At 34.0% G+C, this 16309-nt stretch overlaps 3 protein-coding genes across 6 annotated transcripts; 2 read left to right on the forward strand and 1 right to left on the reverse strand.

Annotated features, from left to right (window-relative positions):
- The first annotated feature begins 194 nt into the window (after positions 1–194).
- Positions 195–9922, forward strand: LOC136339182 (uncharacterized). 3 transcript variants are annotated; one of them, XM_066282204.1, is made up of 6 exons: positions 195–493; positions 4454–4647; positions 4709–4831; positions 8398–8538; positions 8642–8773; positions 8984–9922. In XM_066282204.1, the coding sequence occupies exons 2-6, from the start codon at positions 4590–4592 to the stop codon at positions 9208–9210; spliced, it is 681 nt and encodes a 226-aa protein (XP_066138301.1). In that variant the 5' UTR covers positions 195–493; positions 4454–4589; the 3' UTR covers positions 9211–9922. The 3 variants fall into 3 exon arrangements, with proteins under 3 accessions (XP_066138301.1, XP_066138302.1, XP_066138303.1); XM_066282205.1 differs by lacking the exon at positions 195–493 and adding an exon at positions 1225–1349; XM_066282206.1 differs by lacking the exon at positions 195–493 and adding an exon at positions 2950–2969.
- Positions 9923–10909: 987 nt separating this feature from the next.
- LOC136339451 (death domain-associated protein 6-like) lies at positions 10910–16227 on the forward strand. Of its 2 annotated transcripts, XM_066282739.1 has the most exons (7): positions 10910–11130; positions 11214–11694; positions 11758–11945; positions 12201–12631; positions 12684–12934; positions 13104–13287; positions 13341–16227. In XM_066282739.1, the coding sequence occupies exons 1-7, from the start codon at positions 11056–11058 to the stop codon at positions 13942–13944; spliced, it is 2214 nt and encodes a 737-aa protein (XP_066138836.1). In that variant the 5' UTR covers positions 10910–11055; the 3' UTR covers positions 13945–16227. The 2 variants fall into 2 exon arrangements, with proteins under 2 accessions (XP_066138836.1, XP_066138835.1); XM_066282738.1 differs by having other exon boundaries at positions 11214–11945.
- ATPsynE (ATP synthase, subunit E) lies at positions 15746–16286 on the reverse strand. Its single transcript, XM_066282744.1, has 2 exons — positions 16101–16286; positions 15746–16026 (listed from the first exon to the last, which is right to left on the reverse strand). Exons 1-2 carry the CDS (start codon positions 16137–16139, stop codon positions 15835–15837), a joined length of 231 nt encoding a protein of 76 aa, XP_066138841.1. The 5' UTR covers positions 16140–16286; the 3' UTR covers positions 15746–15834.
- Between the last annotated feature and the right edge of the window lie 23 nt (positions 16287–16309).

A 16309-nucleotide genomic window follows, 5' to 3' on the forward strand; every position in this document is an offset into this window, starting at 1 on the left:
GAGTCAAGGTGGTAGTTAGGGGTAACCTCGCATCCATTCAGCAGGATGAAACAGCTCATTTTTCCTAATGATTTTTTATAAAATTGATGTGTTTTATTCTCAATAGGAACAATACCGAAACGAAAACTCCCCAAGTTGGATGAATGAAAGCTATATACGCTCCAATGCTCGAGAGCCCGAGACTCGAGCTCATAGTGCGACAAAAGTCACAAAATTCTTCGTGTGCGCACAGTCAGACTTGACACCCGCGATCCTCAGCATCGCATTGAGCCTCCAACTTCTTGCAGGCATCAACCAAAATCTTCAACCGATCTTTTTTTCGCGAGCGGTTGAGTGGTTGAAGTTGCAAACTTGAAAAAAGAAATGTTATTGAGTATAAATATATTGGTATAGATACAGAATATTTGGCCACAAGATGTCTTTTAGACGAAAATTGTAGTGTCGTCACCAGTGCGTGAAATGATGAGCTGTTTTATTACTGAGGTGTAAGAAGGTAAGTTTTCGATTTTGTAAGTAGCACGGAAAAAAAAATATTATAAATACTATTTTGATTTTCTTTAGAGAGTGCTATAGGGTGGTCGTCAAAAACCTAAAATAAAATCGATTTACTATGGGTTATATCCAGTTTTTTAAAAATTACAAATTGTTTAATTAACCTCCTCCGTTTATGACTCGCCGCCCGCCGCGGAGTTTTTAACCTGTTGGAGCTTTTGTATTTTATTTAACACCCCCTGTATCTCAGAAACATTTGCACACTAAAGCTTTTGAAAATCAGTATCAATTTTTTCTTTAGGTGTAGTTCTCAGAGGTGAGAGCCAGCGCTAAAATTTATCAGATTACAGACAGTTTTTGCGCAACGTCAGAAGTTGAATCTGGTAACCGCTAATTATGAAAAAAAACCGGGGTATTTCATAAACATACCGACAAAATTTCAAAGGACATAGAGCTCATAAAAACAATTATTTAGATCCATTGAATTCGCGTTCAAAATCGCTTCGTTTCCAAGATACTGTGTTTAATTAATTTTTTTTTATATTTCATTAATTCTTGATGAAAAAAGGCCTTTCGTTTTGTCGCTCAAGTAGCCGTTTTCAAGATAAAAAAATGATTCCTCATTCCTGTGCCCACTCAAAAACTGGTAAGTATGGGTTTCCAAGTGCGATTTTTTTTCTATTCTTCAAGAAAAATTAATTTAATTTTCTTTTAGCAGAGGTAGAGGACATGAAGACAAACATGTGTGAAACATGCCTCATCGCAAAACAATACTCTTCTTCCACAGTATGTTCGAGTTAAATTCTGAGGCATTTACACATGTAGGAACGTTGGAAGGCCGCACGGAGGGTAGTGGTGTATGTGGAAACATTCTACCTATTCCAGAATATGCACATTTACTCCGCCATAGCGCGTCCTTAATTACATATCCTTATCCCAAACCGTTTTTTAAATATTTAAAAAGTATTAAAAAAAAGAAATTAAATACTTTGTATCTTAGAAACGAAGCTATTTCGGACCTAACTTTATTCAATCTAAATATTTATTATTATTAACTGTACATTCCCTGAAAATCCATATGTTTATAAAACACTCTGTATACCTATATTTCACGTTACTTCGAATGGAAGGAGTTCAAGTTTTCTTGGCACCTCAAAAAATCTTATAGAATTTGGATTTCCGTTTACGTCTTAACGACCTTTTGGTAAGCAGCGAAAGGTAACATAAATTTTAACGGAAACAAAACCGCTTCCTACCAATTTACATTTGTGCCCATTCAAACATTAACGGAATGGCAGAGCCTAATGGCTTATAGAATTAGGCTATATTCCGTTGTCAAAACGGCTAGTAGGAAAGTGTGACCAAATATTTTTCTATGCCATTTTTCGAGATGTTTTAAGAAAAAAACATTTGAATAAGCTGCGATACACAGTAGGACAAAATCAAAAATGCCGGACAAAACGTGTTTTTGCACCGCTTGGCAAACAGTTGTGCTTTAATGACGGACAAGTTGTGAATTGGCACTTTACAGCTTGTTTTGTAACATAGATGCCTTTTCACTTAATTTTTGTCAATTGTAGAAAAACGGACGAATCGTTGCCCATCTAAGAAAAACATGTTTTTGTTGGGAAATATTCACGTTCCTTTTCATTTTTAAAACTGATTTTAAGCCAAAAATTAATTAATGAAATAAAATGAAAAGATGAAATTGTTTGACAAGGGGGGTGAAAAACAGTATCTCCAACCGTTCCACAGGTACTGTCCCTACATCACCTTCAAATTTCTCCAGTTTCACCAATTGTCATCGGGAATTACCAGTGTTATCTAGTAATTTTTGCCATTTTTGACGTGTGTTACTTCGCATTGGCCGTGTTTCAACTGCAAGTTAGCTCGATGAACCTAAATTGAATTAACTCGAATTAATCAAATCATTTAGCACCATCGCCAGTGTATGCTGCCTGGTGAATCCAATAATGGTTTTTACACGCAAAATGTTTTCGCCTGTAATTATGAAGGTCTTTGACTTTAAAGCAAAAATAGACAACATAAATAAACTTGGACACGATAACCTTTTACTCATGTTAAATAAAAATCAAAAAATTGCTTTATTTCATTTTTTTCGTTTATTTCTCTCGGTGATCTTCCTGTGCTGGCTCATCTGGCAAGATGTGCTATTTTTTGGAACAAAGCTCGATCAATATTTAAGCGTCATGTGCAAACAATAATTTCTCAGTTTTTGAGATGGTCGTAAAATTATGACCCAGACAGCTTTAACACGTTATACAAGTGTGCGTTCTTAAATGCGTGTGACTGTATAATGATTTACAATGATCATGTCCTGTTCAGTAATTGAATATAATACGCATACATCTTCGGAGATAATGGAGTGTTGTAATAAGTTGTTTATTATTTGAATAAATTGTTCCCTGCCGACAAAAAAAACATGCAATATTTGTTCAGATGTTGCAGTTTTTATAGTAAGAAGATCTCTGTCATTCATTACAGCATGAAAGTAATTTAAGTAATATTCAGTAAAATTTGTTCTTCACTTTGGTGCTTAACTTGCTTTTCAATCTGAAATTTTTTTATACACAACGTTTATTGTGTCTAGAAGGATACATTTCATAATACTCCCTATGCACAAATCACGACCACGATGGTCCAGTGGAATCTTGGCGCATCCAACGATCTAGAAGAACTGTTTTTAGCGTTGTTCTTTATAGTTTTGTCCTTCCTTTTTGGGAAAACAGGCACTAATCTATGGTGACAAAATCACACGAAGTGACGACTTACGTCTTGTACAGGGTATCCCACATCGATAGAACATTAGTCGTATATCTCCTGAGAAAATGCTGAAAATTTGGTAGTAACGAAAAGTGAAAATGCTCCGATTATTAAAATATTTTAAGCAAAGGCCACGCGAAAAAAACTTATTTAATATATTATCACCAAAATATGCATATATCCTTTAAATAACACAAACAGCATACTAACTAGTGACTTGGAACATGATTTACCTGTGAAGGTTCTACCCTACAGGGTGTAAGATATCATCATGGAGATATTTAAAATTTTAAAAATTTTACTCAAGGCACACGTGAAAAAAACACAAAATATGAGAAAAAATTGTAACTTTGCCACGCTGTATATCGAAAATGGTGCGTTGTCAACCGAAGATTTATTAGTACTTTTTAATTATTTGTCAGAGTAGGATTGCTCCCTGGAAAGGTTCCATATTGATATGCGACACCCTGTATATGTGGGAGTCACAAATAAAAAAATAATTCTCACACATTTAACATCTCGACGTTTTTAGCAATAATATAATACTACGTAATCATAGTCATGAATCATGTGCAATGTCCTAAAATTTATGTTTCCGTTCTTTTTCATAGAGCTTCATCGCATAAAAGTTGGAACAGACTAAAATAGACTTTATGGTACCCTAAACACTATGCATATGAATACATCTGGAGGACTTCATACAATAATCGCATTTAGTCATTTTAATTAATAATAATGAAAAATTGCGTATATTACAGAGAAAACTTAAATATAGACGTTACTTTCGATGTCGCGCTTGCGCATTAGTCAAGCTTCTTGTATATCAAACGGCGTTAATTAAAATTGGTACAATACATGTTTACAAAGTCAATTAAAAGGAAATAAGAAAAAAGTTTATTGATGCTAATGAGTCCACGATGATTCCTTTGCGGCTTTCAAGCAATGTAAATTACACTCGTCAATTATTCATTCATCTATTATAACAAATCCATCATCGAAGGTTTAAGATTATGGCTTACATATGTTTATCGCGGAATTTGGGACCTTCCTAAGTAAATTTCAAGATCTACAGTACTAACATTGTTCATTATTATTAACTTTTGATCATTTCAAGGCAATACACTATAATGTGATTGAACTATTGATGGTCGTAATAACAACAATATTAATATTCCAGATCATGCCAGACACTATTTACTACCGCAAATCGAAGATAAGACAATTAAAAAAAATCATCTGATGAATGGTGTTTTTGGAGCCTAGCAGACGGTGCCTCATCGATATCTCCTCATTGGAAACCGATACAAAAAACCATGATGTCTATCAAACTAGTGTTTATATTTGTCTTTGTTTGGCTCGGCGGAGCACTAGGTAATTCTCACTCCTTATCTTTGAGAATATTCAAATGATGTGGAAAAAAATTTATTTGTAGGGTCCGCACTACATGGGCCGTGCGAAACCGACGACGATTGCGGGACCATCGACACAATTTGCTATAAGGGCGTGTGTGCATGCAGAGAGAATTTTGCTGTCTGGTATGATTCTTGTGTTCCTTGTGAGTATCAGTAATTTTATTGGACCACCTATAATGATTAAAAACGCGACATATGGTTACGCATCTTTCGGTTTATGGCTATTCTGCTAATAGAGATTGGTTTATACAGGGTGGCTCACGTTTTATAGCAGAATCTTAATGAATGTATTCTACATCGATAAATAAGACTAGTCTCAAAATTAGAATACATTCAGACTAGCGGCGTCAACTATGTAAACAAATGCGCGTGGCAGGTCATCAACAATAATAAGGCAAATACCCACCAGACCAATGGGAACACGACAATCGGGAAGCCACGCCTCAGCCATGCATTGTTTAGGTTTATAGCGCAATGTAAATTGACTATGGTCCTAATATATTCCCAAGTACTAATTACAAGGACAAATACATATATAGTGTTTTTAACATCATCTTTCGGTTTTTTATTTAATTTCTCATTTACTCTTTATTTGCAAGCGAAGTGAGTTATAGAATTGCAATATTTTCTGTACTCATTTTTAATACATTTTTTTGTTTTAATTTTATTGATAAATAAACCCGTGCATTTAATTTGGATTCACCTATACCTAAACACTGTTGTAGGTCTCTACCATAATTAATTTGTAGTTTGTAGGTATTCGGTTCTGTCAGTAGTTTTAAGTGTATCCCCAGCTAAATTTATGGCCTAGAGGGGTCTGTCACCTTAATGTATATATTTATTTTTGCTTCCCATAAACTAGCTATAACCACCTCGTTTAGATAGACAAGTAAACGGTGGGATAAATCTGATAAAGCTTCCATTTCTTTCAAATGATCTGAAAAATTTTAATACATAGTTGCCGTTTGGAGCATGAAATATCCATTTCACTTCTGCCAATTTTGAAAAAAATTAACGTTTATGTCCAATTCGAAATAAAATCGATGTTTTACATTCCACAATTTTACTAAACATGATCACTTCTTTTTAAATCAATATACGTGATTCCCGTTCCAAATGTCCCAATTGAGTCAACCCCCAAACCCAAGCTCAAATTAAGAGTCAGGTCACTTGAACCCTCTTAAGGGTGGACACAAATTAATAATGGATTTTTATGAGGGGGCTCCAGAGAGTTAAAATTTGAAGTTGAGCGCAGCTGGGCCCTAAGTTGTACAATCGAGCTTTCATCAGATTTGTAAACTTATTTCTGGAGACCCGGAAGACACAACAGAAATGCAGGAACACGACAATTAAATGGGTTTGTCGCTCCATGTATGTTGGCAAAAAGAAGAAACAAAAGATATTTTTACGGGCTAATTACGGCGACTTGTGCCTTCCTACTATTATTCTCTAGTAGAAGCGCTAAAATTGGTGATTTTATAGTTGTCGGAAGCAACACTACAAGAGCTCAAATGTAGTCGGTCATTTTTTTGTTTGTTAAATATTTTTAGTAGCGAGACTTGGTCGTGTCAACATCACGAGAGCGCAGCTCGAGAATGTTGGAACGTGTCGACTGGTATACACCAGAAAGACAGTAGGTAAGATAAGCGAATAAATATCAAGCTCAAAATATGAACTCAAAGGGTATTTGACAAGACATGAAAAACATGAACAACATAAAAAAATTAAAACAGTTGATAAAGGCAATTAGAAAGGAAACGATGTTTAAACAATGGTTAAACAAGTTGTAATTATGGATAACAATGATATGTATGCGATTTTTTTGCAATTTTCATAGTTCCCCCTGACAAGGTCCCTGATTTATTCGATAGTAATTTTATTTTGATGTCCTTTATGCGCTTTACTTATGAGTGAAATTGTGTATAGAACTGTTAGTCAGCTGCTGGTTCCCACTCTATCCCTATAAATCTAAACCGAAACTGACAGTAATTAAAGGTTAGTCCTTAAAGGTTAGTTAGAAATAGAAAACGGCAAGCACGGCAGTAATTTATACCCCTTTAAAAATTGTTAAATAACTGAAGCACAGTTCAAGTAATAGGACACTGGTGATTATTTATCACTCATACTGTTATTAAACAATTATATTATCAGGATCAACTACGTGGGTGTTCTAAGAGCGTGTTGTACCCAATAGCGTTTAAACATTTTTCTAAGAATTTTATTGGAAATCTTCTACATTTTTTGGATATCGTGTCCCCTCGTAATTGATCATCAGATTGAGTTACATCGTAGAAAAGCATTTTAAGAGAAAACGGTAAGAAAGACAGAATATCGTATCTTTTGAAATTTAAACAAAATTTTCAAGGTGTGTGTTGACTTGGTTTTTCTGACCTTTACTCGCAAGTCGTCAGAAAACGCGTAAAATAGGCGTACAACTGCGCCGCCACTGAAAAATCGGAATTTAAATCACTTTAACTTTGTTTTAAAAACATTCTACACATTTAACACTAGTTAGAAAAAATTTAACCGTTGAAGCTTATAAAATGTGATCTAATTACATGATTTATAAACAAACGGGCCATTTCTAAACGTATGGAACGCGAAAGTATCGCATGAATTTTTACGACCTGGTAACAAAAACTAAACCGAATTGTTAAGGTCATCGAGCGATTTCTTGTCCTAATTTTATTACCAACGATTCGAATAGTTTGTCTTAAATTTTAGAGCCCCTTATTGATTGATATATGTACATGTCCAGGCGCCAGTTGGGACGTAATTTGGAGCCGTGTGTGGTTTCTAATTTCATTTTACGTACTTAAAATGTAGACTTATTTTGTATTTGAATGATAAGGGAGAGCAAATAAATCGAAATGGGAGACGGACAAAACGTCTTTGTGCTAAATTGCGATTTTTTCTAAAATGTGAAAATTGTAAACAACCGGCGTTTCAGTTAGAAACCTCTGCCTTGAATATGCGCAGTCGCGCATAGATTAGCCCCTAATCCAATGTGCTAAAAATTTTCAGAGTTGTAAAATCCTTCCAACAGAAGGGTTTTTCAAAATAATTTCAAAAGGTAGCATGATTATTATATAAAAATCGTAAAAAAATCTTGGTAAAATGCAGTAAACACTTTATGCTTTCATACCTATTTCAGTATATGGCTGTATTTTTCTGGCGAGTTGGGTGCAAATTACCAAAAAATAACATCAACATTTTTAAGACGCTAAACATCTTACAACTGAGTTTTATTCAAGAAACAAACAGTAAACAGGAAGTTGAGGTCCCCTAAAGTTTTTCAGCTGAAACGCAAAAGCGTCACACACTGAGTAGCCTCAAGGTTTTGATAGAGTCCCCTACTATTGAACTAATGTATTGAAAAATTATTAATAATACTATGCGACCAGGGCTTACTGTACTTTTCAACTACTTTAACCAAAATCATTTTACTAAGCTCAATGCTTTGCAATATCACGCTACCGATGGTACCAGCGCTTTTCTTTTATATATCCTTAAAGCTTCAGCATTTTTGTGTAGTATATTTGAAATTTCTGTATTGTCGGTCAGTGCAATGGTAAAATTACATTGGAAAATATTGCAAAATCTAAAAAATTTGTTTTTGAAATTGTACAACTTTTCCCCCATTTTATTCAATCCCATATGTACCCTTCTTTACTTTGAACACGATGTATATCCTGTAAACATCTTTCAGTGGCTAATCCAAGGGTGACGTGCTCTAAGAAACAAGAATGCCACAAAGCCCTAGGAATTAAAAGTATGTGTACCAAGAAGAACCAATGCGCTTGCAAAGCCTTCCATCATTTGCATAATGGACAGTGCGTTAAAAATAGAGGTACCGTTAAAGATAGAATATTTTAGTTAGTTATAGCGGTAAAATGTATTCCAGATGAATGCAAATCTACACTAAGGTTACAAGTTGCTATAAATTCTTTTAGATTTACACGACCTGTGTGACCATGATCGCCAATGTTACTGTGGGGCGGATTGTCAGGAAAAAATTGCATGCATCCACAAAAATTGTTCCTGTAGGGCAGGACATAGCCCTTATAAAAGCAGAAGATGTATATGTAAGTACGATAATAATAAAACAGTTTTGGATTATATAAAAACTTATTGCCGTAGTCTATATATGGCGGCGACGAATATATTGCCTACTGAATCTTATACTTTAAATAAAGAATTGGGCACAATAAAGTACTATGTGTCGCTCCATTAAATACTTGTGATTTAAGAGAAAAAAAGCTATATTAATTTTTAAGTACTTATGCCAATTTCAGCTGATCAACCTATGGTACTCACCGTAGCAGACCAACAGATTCAGCATTTAGAGGAAACTACCATTATTCCTCATCCCATTAAAGAGACCATTAAAAGTGTTGGAAGAGCTAGCTCTGTGGCCAGTAAATCCAAATTTTCAGTTTACTCGGTATTAGCAGGCGTGTTGTTTGTAAATATGAATTCTGAATTGTCCGTACTGTTGCATGGATTTTGCAAAAGTAGGTAGCGGGTGTGTCAAAAATGATTTATACTCGATTAAATTTAATCATAACTTTTTGATGAGTAGCAAGTTAATAATATTTTAAAGCCTATAGCATGCATATTTCCAAAGTTTGTTGATTATTAAAAGTTGCAATTTTCATCTCGACTCTGAAAAACTTGTTACTACCTAATCTTTTGATACGATTTTTGAAATTCGAACAATTATTTAGCAAACGTAATTAATAGTTTGAATTTATTTAAAAATTTCGAATTAATCTGCACTATCCTGATAAAAATTAGATTAAAAATTTACCTCCAGTAATTTTATTTTATTTTAAATAGTTTAAGATTTTAGTGTAGATATAGATTTATTTAATAACTAAGGAATAGGATAGGATGATTCATTTATACCACGTATGCACAGACCGGCACTAGCACGGTCCGGACCGACAAAATATTAGGCCAGAAATTTAAATAGCCAGTATGGGGACATACACTTTATATATAATCGGCCGACATAGTACAATTTGTACCAAATGTTTGGGTTTGTAACGCTATTCTTCTCTGGTTTCCAAAACACTGTAGTATGAGATGAAACCACTCTAAAGATTTTGTTAATGGAACTATATCTTTCATCATCTCATCACGACTACACTAATCGTTTTTGCATGAAACCAATAGGGATTTTACCAGGATCATATTATAAAGGTTAAATTCTCCTTTGCTCTTAACTTTAATAGAAAAGTTAAGAATTCTCTCCTAAATTTTCTGATAGCCGATAATAGGGATTTGTAAGAGGGTTGCAATGTGTGAAATTAATTCTCGAAACACTCAACAAAATTAATAGTAATTCTAGTGTTTGCTGTAATTATTTTTAGATTACAAAGGAAAAGCGTACAATCTTAAAGGTTTTAACGCTTTGTATGAGCTTGTCTACCCTCGGAGCTATCGTTTTTTTATATTAAGTAAAATATATTGAACATGCTTATGGTTGTAGGTGGATTACATTTAGTATATTTACTATGTAAATACCTATATGGCAGATACAGTAATGCACATTGTATTTCCTTTATTAATAAAGATATCATTTTTATAAATAAAGTGATGCTAATGGGTAACGCCGGGGGGAGGGGGGGGGGGGGGGGCATAGATCACTACCCAGGGTGGCAAACTACGAAAGGCTGCAAATTTTTATGGTCGATGGTAAGGGGATGATGATCAAAAATTACGTCCAAGGAACCAGATTTGCTAAGGCCGGCCCTGGCTATAATACTTTTTTTTATCGAGGAGAATGAATACTCTTGACATTTTGAAGCAATGAAAAAATAAAAAACTATTATTAGTATGTATTGGAGACTAGTCTGTATATGTGCTCGGGTATAAATGAAACGAAAATTATATTACGAGAAGTAGTAATTTTTATGATCTTTAAAAATGAAAAAAAATTACTTTTTAAATAAATTAAAAATATCTCTTAAATTAAAATGTTTTACTTTAAATGAGTATTTATTAAACATCAATTCTACTCTACTCGTAGACTAATGTGGACACAATAAATACTATAATGTATTCTATAATCCAGCACAGTGATTTACATTGTGTAGTCAAATTTAGAAAGCACTTCAAGGGCCTGATAGTGCCCATTAAGTATCCAGTTGATCCGGTAACCGTCAAGGTCACCGGTATAAAATAACTTTCATCTCTAGTCATTGTCAACTGTCAACAGTGTTTGACAGCTTGGCTTCGCGTGGCGCTTGTATTTTGTGTCTGACGCCTTGAAGGATGCTATCCAATTTTTCATTGAGAAGCTAATTAAAAGGGTTATAGTTTATAAATTTTAGCTGTCAACAATTGCTCTGAAGAAGAAAAAATGTCTGATCTGGATCAGGTCATTTCTTTGAGCTCTTCCGATGAAGAGAACAAACTAAAAGAACCATGTGCAAAGGTAGCAATTTAAATAAAAAAGTTAATTTAAAAGCTATAACAATAGATAAGATTAAGGGTAATCATTAACCTGGTTAATTTTAGAAAAGGAGGATAAGCCCAATAATTGTCCCAAACGTTTCCATATCCATGTTTTCAGTGTCAAAAGCAAAAAATAAAAGAAAACAAATTAGCAAGAAAAAAGGAATTGAAACTGTTAGTTTGGACTCTGATGATGATGATGATGATGATTCGACATCCACTTTGAGGACATCAAGTGGTGCTTCAGGTGCAATTACAGTTAATGGCAAGAAGTCTCTTGCTTCAAACAACTGCAATTCACAAGAGATTAATGCACTCATTGACTCGATCATGGAGAGTGATGTTGCCTTTAAGCGGAATGGAGTCACTATATGGAAAAAAAAAAGTGAGACAGTTTCCCTGCTTGATAGTGATAGTGATTCTGGCAGTGAGGAAAAGGCAGGAAATGAAAGTGGAAGTTCTCCATTAAAAGAACCAATAAAACCTATTATTATTGTTGATGACAATAGGACTTCCCAACTGAAAACTAGTATTAGTTCGAAAAGTAAAGCACAAACCCACTTTCCTGAAACTGAAGTAATTACGATAGGACCTGATGATGTTTCAGAAAGTGGTGGTATTGATGCAAATGAAGACGTAATGAGCCCTTTATGTAATGAAGTTGATGAAAATACTGCTTCCAAAAAAGCAATTGTAATTCCTGATTCAGATGAGGAGACTGAGAAGGAAAATTTAGATATTGAGTCACTTGAAAGTTTTTCTGACAGATCTATACTTCCAAATTTATCCAAAGAGGTAAGATATTGATATACATAAGCTATATACAGGCAAATTTGCAGCTACTTTAACCAACTCCAGGATTCCTGGCATTGGTTCTTAGAGTAGAGTTCATTTCATTGATATGTTCATTAGTGTACTGTATCATTACATAGCAAAAATTGGTAATGCTAAACACTAAAAGGCAACAATAAAATAAGATTTAAAAATAAAATAATGCAAATACTAAATCATGCAAAATCTCTATTGATATTATTCTTCTCTTATATTCAGGAAAATGTTTGTCCAGAATCAAGAGCTCTACTAGAAGCTTTTCTTGAAATAGTCAAGGAGAGCCTGAAAAGTTCAACATTTGAAGAAATGTTGCCAACAAAAGTTCCTATCCTGGAAAAGTATTTTAGAAAAAGTGCATCTCATGTTAATGAGCCTATCTTTCAAAATCTTTTAAAGCATAACATTGAATCAGTGAAAAAAGCATCCAATAGTGGAGCAGCTAAGATGGCAGTGATAGCTTTTCACAAAATATTTAGTCATTTGAAGTCACATATCACAGCAACCACAATAATGGTTGAGGAAGAGCATTTACCCAAAGTGAAAAAATTGGAGAAAATTATGAAATTATTAAGAAAAAAAATCAAGCATTTAGAGGCAGCTGAGGTGAACTTTGAGGAAGATGGCAACTCCTCTTACATGATTCTTGATAGGTGATTTATCCTACAATTTCCAACGTTAGTTACATTGTTAATGCATTTTCAGGTACCAAAGTCGATTAAAAAAGGTATATGCAAAGTATTGTGTTTACATCAAACGTAATCCCTTTAGCGGACGCCCGGTATACGACAGAATTTCATTCGTACAATCAAAGTACAATGAAATTAATCAGGCGCTGAGTAAAAAGTACAATAATAGTGTGCATTTCCCTACATATTATGAATTTGAAAAGTGCATACGGAAGGTTGTGACTAAGCATAAGCTGGACTTAGCTGAACAGGAAATAAAAACTGAGAGTAGGGTTATTTAATATTTCACTTCTTTATGCATGATTTTATTCGCCTAAATGCGAATTAAAAATATTTTGCTCCTATGAAAATTAGCTGTTAAATTTCTTCTTAAAGTTAACAGAATATTAATTATTTGTTAATGAGGGTTTATAAATTAATGATTAGATGCTTGCAGGTGAAAAAGGTTTTAAACACCTAGGGTCCATATTGCAAAAAAAACGAAGACAAGAATTATACGATTCACATTTAGATTTTGTTGAATATACTGAGGATCCCGCATCGGGAGACATATCTTTGGAAAATACACTGCGAAAAAACTACACAGAAGGCAAAGAGAAGCTAGATAAATTCTTTTTACAGTAAGATTTTTTAACTAGAAAACATTACATTTGTAATTAATAATTACTTATAGTTATGTAGATAAACAAGAACAAGGGGGAGATCATATTTCCTCAAATGAAGAGGAATCCCCTGCATCCGCGAGTGAATCTGATGCTGATGTTATTGAACACAACGATATTAAGGAGAGTACAGGAACTAAGGAATGTGATGATGGATACCATGGTGAGTCGGATTCTAATGGATTTGAAACTGTTAACCCCAAAGAAAATCCTGAAGAACATAATGAAAATTTATATATGGATGCAGGATATAAAAACAGAAATAGTCATACCGGTAACAAATTTAACGAGTTTAAGAATGTTAAAAACACGGAAAATTCTAAAGAAAATGAGGCTAGTGGATCCGGGGAAGGAGACTCGGTAGCCGTAAACAAATCTGATATGGGTGAAAAGATTGATTACAAAGAAAGTTCTGAGGAGAGTAATGGTAAAGGTGGGAAAACTGAAAAGGCTGAAAACCGGAAAGATACTGAAGCTGACATAAAGGGTAAAGTGGAGGGTATTGAGCGTGTACAAATCAAAGATGTCATAGACACTAATACTACGCCTGAAGGATTGGCTTGTGCAAATAAGGAAGGATGCCTGACATTTCGTAGCGCGGAACAAATTATTTAAATTTAATGGTACTTAGTGTTGAGATTTAGTTATAAACTGCTTCATATTTGTAATAAATATTTTGACATACAGCGGTCGAATAAAAATTGATACATACAGGGTGCTTTTGCAAGAAAGGTGAATATTTTATGTATGTGTCTATATAATGAGACCATAAGAAAAATATGTTGTAGGCCAAGCCTCGATAATTGCAGAACTAATTAGGTCCAATGTAATTTACACATTAAGAGTTGGACTATTGCCTATTACTCTAAGTAGGCGGTGGTTTTTTTGAAAATATATTTAATTTAGTAGTTTTTTCATCAGTACACTTTTACCCAGTACCATATTAAAAACAATTTAGAAAGCGTGAAAATTGATTACTACTGAAATAAAATAGATTGTCTATAACGGAGACTAGGATAACATTCAGTTGTTTTTCTTATATTGTTCTTCTGAATATAGCGAGTGTTCCAGGATGTATGCTCCTTGTAGCTTCCCGTTAATCCAATTTCTATTTTTATAGATAACGTTGAATATCAATTTTAGCAACAATAAAGGCGCTATCAACAACAGAAGCAGCAGTGTATTCGGTTTAATTCAGTGACCACTCTGTTGTATTCCTTAGCTAAACGTGTTTTTGAGGGTTTTGTACCGATTAATGTTTGGTCAGTTAGACTTTCGCATGTCGAGCGATTCGAGCTTCAATAAAAATGCCGTTGCGAATGCCTACAAAGACGTCGGACAACAGACAACCGGAAGCGGTTGTCAATACAACTCGAACGACGAATATGAGGTGCAGCGAGCTATTGTCCTCATATAGCCTGCTTCGCCAGCGTCTGGTTCAATTTGTAAGGTCAAGAAATATGCTTTTTTCTTGTCATGTCGTTAAGTATGGCTTAACAAATAATGTATGTACACGGCATGGTTTCTTTATAAACGAGTTTTTTAATTCACTGCCCGTGAGAATGTTGCATTTGAGCCGTAAACAAAATAGTCTTGAAAGTTCAGAAGTTAAAAAAATAGGTCCATGTTTACAAGAATATCTTATAATGTCATTTTTTTTATATAACCTTCCCTGTATCTTTTCAATATTCAAGAATGTATCATCATTTTAAGCCACAACGTATATGATTTTTTATGATCTTCGAAAATGAAGAGTTTAGGACCATTTTTTAATTTTATTTTTGTGGGTCAAGTAGAATAGTAATATATATATATTGATATCAACTTCCAGTGCTTACTAGGGGATAAAGTATTTAAGACCAAATCATAATCTAAAAGCAATCTGTACCACTCTTATAATAAGTTATATTTCCTCCAATTCTTCTCATGTTTTGATATTTTCTAGTTCTTATACTCTTAACAGGATCTTATGATTAGTTTCCAAAATACAGGGTGTACATTGTTAAAATCAATAATAATTATGGGAATTAGCTGCAATTTCTATGCTTTTTATGATTTTGGATCCAAATGCGTTAATTTAAAAATCATTTTATAAAGCCTTCAATCTAGAACTACATGCAACATTACAAACACACCTTTAAGACATTAATTTCTATATGAGACTGATCTGCATTATTCTCTTTTTGCTAGTTTGAATTAAATTGTTATGGAACCACCTTTAGTCATAGTTATTGATAGGTAGTTCATAACCTGTTTCGATAAATGAAAAGATTATTTTAAATATAATAATTCTCCCTGCTTTAAAGTTCCATTTAGTGTTTGTCTCCCTAGTATATTAATCACTTATTAATTGTCACCTGCTTATTACCTAAAGGGACTGGTTGTTTTATCACCTGGGACTTGACAGAAACATTGATAATTTACAAAAACAATTTATAGCACTTTTGTTGTCTTACATACAATTCTTATTACTTAACCGCTACATTGCTTAACAAATGGGTGTGCTCACTTTGCCATTTCCTCCAATTCCTTCATTTCTTTTTCGATAGCTATTTTCTTTTCAAAAGCCAGTTTTTCATCACGAATGGCTTTTTGCTTAAGCTCATATTCCCTAATTTTTTCTTCTTTCTTTGACAGTCTACTCTGGTTGAAAGCCCCATATACCACTCCGACCCCAAGGAAGCTCCATCTGAAGAACTGGGAGTTAAGGTATTAGTATTACATAATATTAGCAACTCTGAAAATTTGATTGGGTTCTTAATGATTCTCACCTTAATAAGGGGGGAGACTCGAACGGGGGCAGCAGACATAGTAATTATTTGAAGCTGGATTTAGGAGCGATATTAATGAACGAAATTTAAAAGTTATGCGATTTTTGGACTGGTCAGATGCAAATAAGCAAGAGGGAAAAAGTGTGAAGAAAGAAAAATTTAGGCTATTTCGGAAAGGACGATCTGGGTCAGATTGATCCCTTTCAGCT

Source organism: Euwallacea fornicatus, chromosome 5 (genome assembly GCF_040115645.1).
Source record: "Euwallacea fornicatus isolate EFF26 chromosome 5, ASM4011564v1, whole genome shotgun sequence".
NCBI lineage: Eukaryota > Metazoa > Arthropoda > Insecta > Coleoptera > Curculionidae > Euwallacea > Euwallacea fornicatus.

Coding starts and splice junctions, on each gene's coding strand:
- LOC136339182 (XM_066282204.1), top strand. CDS start 4,590: ATGATGTCTATCAAACTAGTGTTTATATTTGTCTTTGTTTGGCTCGGC. Junction 4,648..4,708: donor TTGGCTCGGCGGAGCACTAG/GTAATTCTCACT, acceptor ATTTATTTGTAG/GGTCCGCACTACATGGGCCG. Junction 8,774..8,983: donor TAAAAGCAGAAGATGTATAT/GTAAGTACGATA, acceptor TGCCAATTTCAG/CTGATCAACCTATGGTACTC.
- LOC136339451 (XM_066282738.1), top strand. CDS start 11,056: ATGTCTGATCTGGATCAGGTCATTTCTTTGAGCTCTTCCGATGAAGAG. Junction 11,946..12,200: donor TTCCAAATTTATCCAAAGAG/GTAAGATATTGA, acceptor TCTTATATTCAG/GAAAATGTTTGTCCAGAATC. Junction 12,632..12,683: donor TCTTACATGATTCTTGATAG/GTGATTTATCCT, acceptor ATGCATTTTCAG/GTACCAAAGTCGATTAAAAA.
- ATPsynE (XM_066282744.1), bottom strand. CDS start 16,139: ATGTCTGCTGCCCCCGTTCGAGTCTCCCCCCTTATTAAG. Junction 16,027..16,100: donor GAGTCTCCCCCCTTATTAAG/GTGAGAATCATT, acceptor CTTAACTCCCAG/TTCTTCAGATGGAGCTTCCT.